This window comes from Verticillium nonalfalfae (genome assembly GCF_003724135.2).
Source record: "Verticillium nonalfalfae strain VnAa140/NRRL 66861 chromosome Unknown scaffold_299, whole genome shotgun sequence".
NCBI classification, from domain to species: domain Eukaryota; kingdom Fungi; phylum Ascomycota; class Sordariomycetes; order Glomerellales; family Plectosphaerellaceae; genus Verticillium; species Verticillium nonalfalfae.
In genome coordinates, this window is record NW_021167524.1 from 1 (window position 1) to 8,389 (window position 8,389).

At 57.3% G+C, this 8,389-nt stretch overlaps 3 protein-coding genes across 3 annotated transcripts; 1 reads left to right on the forward strand and 2 right to left on the reverse strand.

Annotated features, from left to right (window-relative positions):
- Positions 1–2,279: 2,279 nt before the first annotated feature.
- D7B24_004958 (uncharacterized protein) lies at positions 2,280–3,659 on the reverse strand (the record flags this gene model as incomplete). The annotated part of the gene is made up of 1 exon (XM_028639121.1): positions 2,280–3,659. The coding sequence occupies one exon, from the start codon at positions 3,657–3,659 to the stop codon at positions 2,280–2,282; it is 1,380 nt and encodes a 459-aa protein (XP_028490116.1).
- Positions 3,660–5,378: 1,719 nt separating this feature from the next.
- D7B24_004959 (uncharacterized protein) lies at positions 5,379–7,766 on the forward strand (the record flags this gene model as incomplete). The annotated part of the gene is made up of 3 exons (XM_028639122.1): positions 5,379–5,834; positions 7,303–7,668; positions 7,728–7,766. 3 exons carry the CDS (start codon positions 5,379–5,381, stop codon positions 7,764–7,766), a joined length of 861 nt encoding a protein of 286 aa, XP_028490117.1.
- A 230-nt stretch (positions 7,767–7,996) lies between these two features.
- D7B24_004960 (uncharacterized protein) lies at positions 7,997–8,338 on the reverse strand (the record flags this gene model as incomplete). The annotated part of the gene is made up of 1 exon (XM_028639123.1): positions 7,997–8,338. One exon carries the CDS (start codon positions 8,336–8,338, stop codon positions 7,997–7,999), a length of 342 nt encoding a protein of 113 aa, XP_028490118.1.
- Between the last annotated feature and the right edge of the window lie 51 nt (positions 8,339–8,389).

Here is an 8,389-nt window from a genome sequence, read left to right on the forward strand (position 1 = left end):
GGCGTGTGCACACAATGCAGCAAGGTCGTAGTCGCAACTATCCACGAACCTGCCCAGGGCGTAAGAATCTTCTAGCCAGCCCAGAGTGACAAGAACGATGTTCCTCGCCCTTGCCGTTCTGACATCGTGGCTCGAGGAATAGTACTGGCTCGGCTCAATGCAAACGTGCGTCGTTGTCGAGCCGACATGCTTTTGATAGGTCCCGCCAAGCGACTGAATCCAAAGCTTTGTGAGTTGCATGCTCACCTGTTGCGGAAGTGGACAGGCAATCATGACCTTGACCGGACCTCTGAAGCATTGGCCTCTCGCCTCGTGGACGACAAGCGGAAGGGGGGCACTCATGACGCGTGGACGGTCCTGCTCTGCGCTACGAATGTCTGTGTGCTTCTGACCGGCTGTTGACTGCAAGGCACATACCGTCCGCGCCTCACCACACACCTCAAAGAGCAGAAAAATAAATGCATGACAGTACAAGCCTAACTTTGACAAGCAAATTACGAACAATGCCGTCCACCGCGCTTCCGATCTGAAGTCGAATCAGACAGCACGTGGTCTGTGCGCTCACTGTCGCTGCCCGGTCGGCCAATGCCTGCTTTTGTCCGCTCGGCGGGCCGGGTCTAATCGCTCAATTCGCCTTCGGCGTTTCACCATTCGTCCGCGTGCGCAAGCCGCTAGATTCATCTTGGAAGATGACGACTGACTTCCTGCTCGTCGTTTAGAGGCCATGGTCGAAACACACTTCTGCGTGATGGGTTTGCGGCGAACATAAGGGCCAAGAGAATGTCTGCTTCTGCACAGCGATCTGTCTACAAGATGAGGGTTTGTCGCGAATGCGCGTCAAAGACGGCCTGACTGCCAGCCTGCCAGCTGAAGACTGCCCGACTGCCAGACCATGGCCTACTAACATTCCCGCACCAATTAAACATGTTTCCGTCACTGAATATCGCCGTGAGCTGCCCACTGCCTAATGAGATCTCTCTGGAGAAGGTCAAGACCTGGATTTATAGGCTCGGCGGGAGCTACCATGAGCAGGTTCACGAAACGACGCATCTCTTGTGTTCTACGAACCACCGCATTCGATATTTGCACGAGGATGCCTTCCGAGCCATGCAGCTGCGGGCGGCTATCGTTCCTTTTGAATGGCTCCAAGGATCATACGACCAAGGCAAGTTTCTGCCCGTGTCACATTATCTTTTGAGTACGCGGCGGAATCCAAAATATGCTCCGCTCACAGGCTGCGTCATCGCGTTCACGAGCAGCTTCCCTTTGCCCAAAGGCAGTGAGAGCTACGACAGCGTGCGCAACGCCATTGTCAGGCTAGGCGGTACTCACAGGACTGATATACGGCCAAATATCTTGACGCACTTCTGCATCACAGAGAAAGAACTCGATCGGTCTGGCCCTCTCGTCGAGCGGGTCGTCAGGCATGCTCTGCGGCCCGATCGGGAACCTCTCTGGATAGTCAGTTGTCAGTGGTTGACCGAATGTATAGAGCAACACGACCGGGTTGACGAAGGCTGGTATACGTTCTCGAGGAATAGTTCTGGTGGGGGCACAGATCACCCCGGCGGTGAGGTCATGTCGAAGGATGTGGAGAGCGAGGAGTCGACATAGTATGGCGAGAGGGTCAGTAGTCATAGCGCAAGAAGCTTCATTTGGCATCTCTCCTTGATGCAGTTGTCTAACGATGCTGCCTACCGTGACCATCCTGGTTGTTTGTCGTTGTCTTGCCGTCCTGTGGCCGTTCCCCATCGGGGCATATTAACATGCCAGCCAGCTGCAGAGAAACGAGCATGCAAAGGAACCCACGGCACAGACTCGGCACAGACTCAATGGGTGCTGCTCCTTGGTAGCTTCTGTCCAGCAAATTGATGATCCCTGTGAAGGAGAGAGTGTTTTTTTTTTGATGGATGTGGATATCAGTTCAACTGCTTACGCGCCAACATGAAGTTAGGACCATCCCGGACACTCAGCAGCATGCGAACAACGAACAGGTATTGCATACATGTCAGACGACGAAGATGACGAAGAATGCGCAAGGAAATACAGCGAGTCTTGTGGTCGTCGTCCATACAGAGCTATACGTCTCTGCCCTGTGACGCTTCACCAGATAACGCGCACTTCTGGTGACCTTCGCCCAGAAATACAGAGTTCAGCCCAATACCAAACTTAGCCGAATACTAAGCTAAGCCGAATATCAAGCTTAGCCGAATACCAAGTTCAGCGTCCGCACGGGACTACAAGAGATTGCTGGCGGGTGCCCAGGCCCGTATGATCCGTTACTCCGTCAGGCTTCCACTCAACAGCTCGATAGCCTCATAATCAAACGGATGACTTTCCCCAACGGCGAGCAGCAGGTCGTGTGCCATCTCGCGACTGATCGCCAGCCTCTTTCCGCGAATCTCGTCCCGGCCGCAGAAAACCTCTCGATCTGCGTGCCAAGACAGCCGGACAGCATAGCTGGCGGCGCCGCCCGGGCGGACGTCCATCCAGCACGGTGTCTCCGTGATACTTCCGGGTTCAAGCTCGACCCTTTCCAGGCCGGCGTCGGACACCCAGACATGACTTCTTCGCTGAGGTGTGAACACGAGCTTCTTGCTGTTCCTTTGGAAGGTAGCTGCCGATGCCAGGAAAAACTCTTCACCGGCTCTGCGCTGCTGTGGCGTGCGTTGTCGGTTCGACGAGCGTCGTCGTTTTTTGCATGCTCCCTGCCGTTCTTGAACTGACCCCCTGCCCGGTTTCCTTTGCTGCGTCTTTGGTTGCGGCTTCCCTCCCATCTTTTGTCCCACGCACTGACTCGCCGCTGCGGGCGGGTCGTGTTGCCGCGCCTCACGGGGCCTTCCATGGCTCCGTAGTGGTCGCCTTGCTTGAGTCGCTAGGGGCGGTGGTGGGGACGGCGGCCGCCGCCGCAGAGATGACGGCAACGACAATGATGCGCGGCCATCGTTGGATAGAGGGGCGGCACAACCGTTACAGAGCAGACCTCGATCGGCTGACGTCGCCGGCGTGCTGACTAGTGATGTTGGCGAGACAGACGAGCCCGAGGCCTGCTCAGCGCGTCGCCTTGCGTCAAGCTCGTCAAACGCATCCTCTAGGGACGCTGCGTCCAAGGGCTCCATGTCCAGATCCAGAGTCCTTTCGGCAAGGCAGACATCAGGCGGAGTGAGTTCTGTGCTTGGTGGTGTCGAACAGTCCAGCTGCGTAGTGTCCACGATGTCCCAGCTGCGCTGCTGTAATACTGGCGCGTCGTATCCATCGCTGCTGCACAGGCAAATGCCGCTGACAGCGTATGCCGCAGCGAATGCCGCATCGCTGTAAGCACCGCATTGCATGGAGTCCGTCAGGCCGAAAGGAGTCTCATGTGTGGTGAGGCTGGCCCACGATGCGTCATGCAACGCCTGGGCCGCAGACAATATCGTGTCCCCCTCATAACATGCCTGCGAGTCTTGCGTCTCGTTGTCCAGGATGATGCTTGGCGAAAGATATTCTTGAGGAGGTTCGGCGGCGTTCCCAGCGTTCCCAGCGTCTCCAGCATCGTGCATCTGAATCAAGGCTGCCGCGGCAAATCGTTTTGCTTCGGCCGTACATTCTCCCAGCGGACCGGCGGGCACGCCCATATCCAGGGAGGCAGGGTGTAGAGTCGGCGGTAGAGTAGCCATGTGGTAGAAGGACTAGAGAAATGATATGGACGGACCTGAGCCACCACAAAGCAAGGGGTGGTTGAAAGAGGGAAGAGATGTTGCGAGGCCTTTGTGCAGGGTATAACTGAGGGACTTTTGTATAGATATGTAGGTAAGCAGAGATGACGGGCGCGATGAAGACGGCAAACCGGGTGGAACGAGTCCCAATTTATACTGTTTGCTTGCCACTGGCCATATAGTCGCGCACAGTCTCGCGTAGTCCCTCAACACAACCAAGGCATGCGCATCGATGTGGAAAAACAAGGAACGTGTAACAAGGAACGTGTAGACGGCGTGTAGTCCAGACCCTATAGACCATGGCGTGCTGGCCACCTGCGTGAGGGATCGTCTGGCATGGCGCAGAGCGAGGGCTGGGGTCAAGGAGCACGAGACGTCAGCACGGCATCTCTCGAGGAGCACGAGACGCAAGCACGGCATCTCCCAAGGCACTCGTGCGGAGTAGCCAGGCCGCGACCTGGATGATGATTCGAGGGTTGGTGCGATGTGGCCATGTTGTGACGTATCTCGGCAAGGAGCATCGTCGGAACGCAGAGGAAGGCGGCAGAGGCTCGGCGCCAGCACAGGTCAAGGCAGAAGTGGCGAGGCCGACTCGGACGGATCACACCAGTCCCGCACGACAGGTCAAAGGGCATGATCGAGTTTGTCGTCTATTCCTTGTGGCTCGTTGGCCTAGGCGGAAGCAGAAGCGGCTTCACAGAAGCGGCGTCATGGAAGCGGCGTCAAGGAAGCGGCATCACTATCCCCATACATCCCCCCTTTTCCTGACTTTTCCACTTGTCACCCTTCCACCCCCCCCCCCCGTTACCTCCCATAGCCCTCCACACTCAGCCAATTAGTGCCGCTACCGTCCTACGGCGCACGTTGGACGATCCATCGGGGACGTAGCCGTCTCTCGAATCAAGTCGCGACGCATCTAGGCCTGGCCATAATTTCCAGCTGTGCCACCATGTGAGGCTGCCAGCCGTGGCTGCCGGCCGGTCCGGAGGCCAAGTGGCACATGTATGTATATGAAAGGACTTGGTATCCTTTTGCAGTGCATGCCTGTTACCAGGATGGTTCCCCTACCTATTCTTCCCTCTAGAGCTCTTCTTCGCCCACACGGTCTTCACCCACTAGCACACCGCTGACCATACCATTCATGGCGAAGATGACACACATGGCATCCGCTATGACCAGCATGACACCCAATGGCTCCCGCAAGCTCACTTCTGACGGCACCGTCGTCCAACACGGGTCTTTATGTCGCCTCCCTCCCGAGCTCCTCAACGGAATCATCAGCCGCTGTGGCCCAACGTCCACGTCGGCGCTCCTACGAAGCTGCAAGCAGCTGCTAGATGCCTATACCCCCTTTTTATAGGCATACGACGTTCGATACTCGCGTGCCTCGTCCACCGTCTGGGCAGCGCGTTGCCAAGAAGACGATGTCGCCATTTCGGTCCTGAACAAGGCTATCGTGGCAGGCGCGGATTTACGAAAGCAACATCAGATTTCCTCGAGGAATTCGAACACCTACGCCTACCGCAAATGGTCTACCGGGATCGCTTTTTCTCGGCGCAATCTCAACTGAGGGACATGTATCCTGAATCTGCTGCAATCTCTTGCCTCGAACTTCTCGTCGAAGAGGGTCGAGATACCGTGGTTCTCCACTTGCTGCAGCATGGTTTTCATCCACACCATATGCTGACGTCTCGCATCCTGAACCTCGTTTCCGGCACCCACGGCTCTTCGCCGCATCTGACCGACATCAACCCCCTCCATATTTCGGCGGCCATGGGCCTACAGAAGGTGGCTGCCCTTTTGATTGGCCAGCATGGCACTCACGTCGACTTCAGAGACAGCTGCGGCTACACGCCGTTGTCGTACGCCATACGCTCGCCGTTCGCCGATGACGAGATGATATCTGAGCTGATCCTCTGTGGTGCCGACCTCATGCAGGAGGTGCCACATGGCGGCATACAAGTGTCTATTCTGGAGTACGCCTGCCATGCCGGCCGGTTCACCGCTGCTCTTCACATCCTCGACGCGCTCGAGTTATCTGACGTGCCTTTCGCTTACGACCCAGCTCTTCGGGTTACTATACCAATGCCCTGCTTTCAAACGAAAGGCCAGACTTCGCATACCAAAAAGATCCTGGTCAGCAAGCTCTTGGGACGTGGAGCGAACCCAAACGCGATCGTTCGTTCTTCCGGAGCCCCTCTCTTGACGCATCTGGTTCGGAACCATCCCACGGCCGTCGACTTTCTCCTGGCCCTGCCAGGCGTCCTCGTTGATACACCCGATGAAAGCGGCCACACTGCTTTGGCCTATGCTCTATCACCTAGAACGCAACCTTCGCCGGTGTATCTGAAGGTCGCTGTGTCTCTTCTAGCTCACAAGGCGACCTTGACGACGACTATGACAAAGTGGATTTTGGACGGCACACGTTGCATAAGCACCATGCGACACATGAAAAAAACGCTCGAGAGAGGACCACGTCTACTAGATTTCTTCCGACTTATCTATGGCCATTGCATCGAGGTTCCCCAGTGGCAGCGCACCCATGCCCAGCAGTATTTTCTAGCCGAGGCGCCCGAATGGACTGTTCATCTGACCTGCAGAAAGAAGAGCAAAGCACTATGGACATGGAGAGTGGTGGAAAGCAAGGTGAACAAGTATTTTGATCTCAAGATAGTGCCTAGAGGCTCCGCAATGTCTCTCGCTACTCCGGTGCAATATCTGGAACCCTCCGACGACGAGGCGCCGACGGCAGGTGAGGGGGAGGCGCCTACCCAGCTGCAGATACCAGAATCACTCCATCTGTCTCCCGGATTGCCTCTCTAGGTGGGATCGTATCGTGGCGATTGGCCACATGCTTCTCCCCGACACACCGTCGATTGAATTCCTTCCCGCATTGGATGCAGACGAAGCGGGCCTGGGGAGGACGATATATGAAGCTGGCATCTGTCACGGTCCCCGCATCGCCCCGACTCTGGCCACGAAGGTTATGCTGGTCGATCGAGGGCAGACCAAGAGAAGGAGACCGGTCGGAAGACTGATCGGAAGACTGGTCAGGAGACCGATTGGAAGGAGGAAGCCGGCCAGTGCGGCCACCAAAGGTGCCATGCTGAATCCAGGGAAGACCGCGCGATGGGCGTGCTCGGGCGGGTGCGTGGCGCTGAGCAGCCGTTCGACGGCCTGCGGCAGCCAGACTTGGCCTGTTGGTATTCGGTCCGTCAGACAGCACGATGAGACTCTCACTCGAGATGCGTTGTTCGAGCTGGTCGATGATGGAGCGAAGTTGGTCTGCTTGCCAGCGGGCTCGGGCAAGGGTTGCCGGTCGACCACGGCGTCGATGGATGTACGATTCTGTCGCGCGAAGCAGATGCGCGTGTTTGTGGACGGCGTGGCATACTGGGCACGGCGCCTGGTGAAACCGTGCGGTCAGAATCAATTTGAGACGGCAAGGTCGGCGTTGGTGTTGTGCCTGCGCGCAAGGTTGGAGACGCTGCCGCCACTGCCAGTGGCGACACGTCCAGACGTCTTGATCGTAGAAACACATGGTCGCCGCAGGTAGACAGTGATAAAGAAGGAGGAGAGGAAATTGAAGCTGAGATGAACTGAGATGTCCGGCTCCCAGGAGCGGCCATCGCTGCTTACCAGCAGCGCCAAGCTTGGCGTCCAGCTCCGATGGCAGGTTCGCAAGCGGGCTGGACAGTGCTGCTGGCAGCTCCTCGGCGGCACGCGCCCCGTTACCAGGAGCCCGAGCGGGCGCGCCGTTGGCTACCAGCAAAATGGCCTATTACCGGCAGCTGTTGGCGCAAAGTTGGGCACGCGCCCAGCTACCAGAAACCCCGGCATTGCACGTATGACCTTGGTCGAGGTTACCGGCGCTGCTCGGCCGGGGCTACCAGCAGGCGCTCCAAGCATCCGCGCCGAGGGCCCGGTCATCCCGGACCAGTGCCTAGCTACCAGCAACGGTTGCGGCCTGGTTACTAGCAGCCGTTGGCAAATGCAAAAATTGCTAATAAATCTCACTTCTAAATACAGTACAGCGTCGGCGATGCATTTGCATGTCATCCAATTTAGACACACCAATTTAGACACACTAATTTAGACACAGCTGTGTAAAGCACCGCCTTGCGGGATGCCAGTCGCCTTTTGTCAGGGCGGGGGCGAAATTCAATAGTGGCCATGTTACAGGAGTGGGCGATGCATTTGCAATGACAAGTCCATTATCAATCTACCAATTCAGACACAACCCTTACGTCTCCCACGGAAAAGCACACATTGCCTTCGGTGTCGTAGGTGCTGCTGGTTCACGCGCCTGCTTCGGTCAGCATGCGGCCACACGAGACGACGGACGGACGGACCTCCTCCTGGTCGCGCTTCTTCGCGGCAGCCAGCTCGGAAGCCAAGCGGCGGATCTCCTCCTGGAGGCCGTCGATGTACGCTGTGGACGCCAAGCGCAAGTCTTCGTACTCTTGCTGCCAGTACGTGATGACGCCGCGCAGGTTTTCGCACAGATAGTGGTAGTCCGGCCTATACAGCGGGTGCGGCTCGTCCCACCGGCGTAGGGACAGGCGCACGCCTGGGGACAGAGGCGCGCCCGGGAACGGAGGCACGCCCGTGGACAAATCTCGGACACGCGGGTCGTCCATGGCAGGATGAGATGAAAGGCTGCGAGAACGAGAAGGCGAAGATGCCGAAGC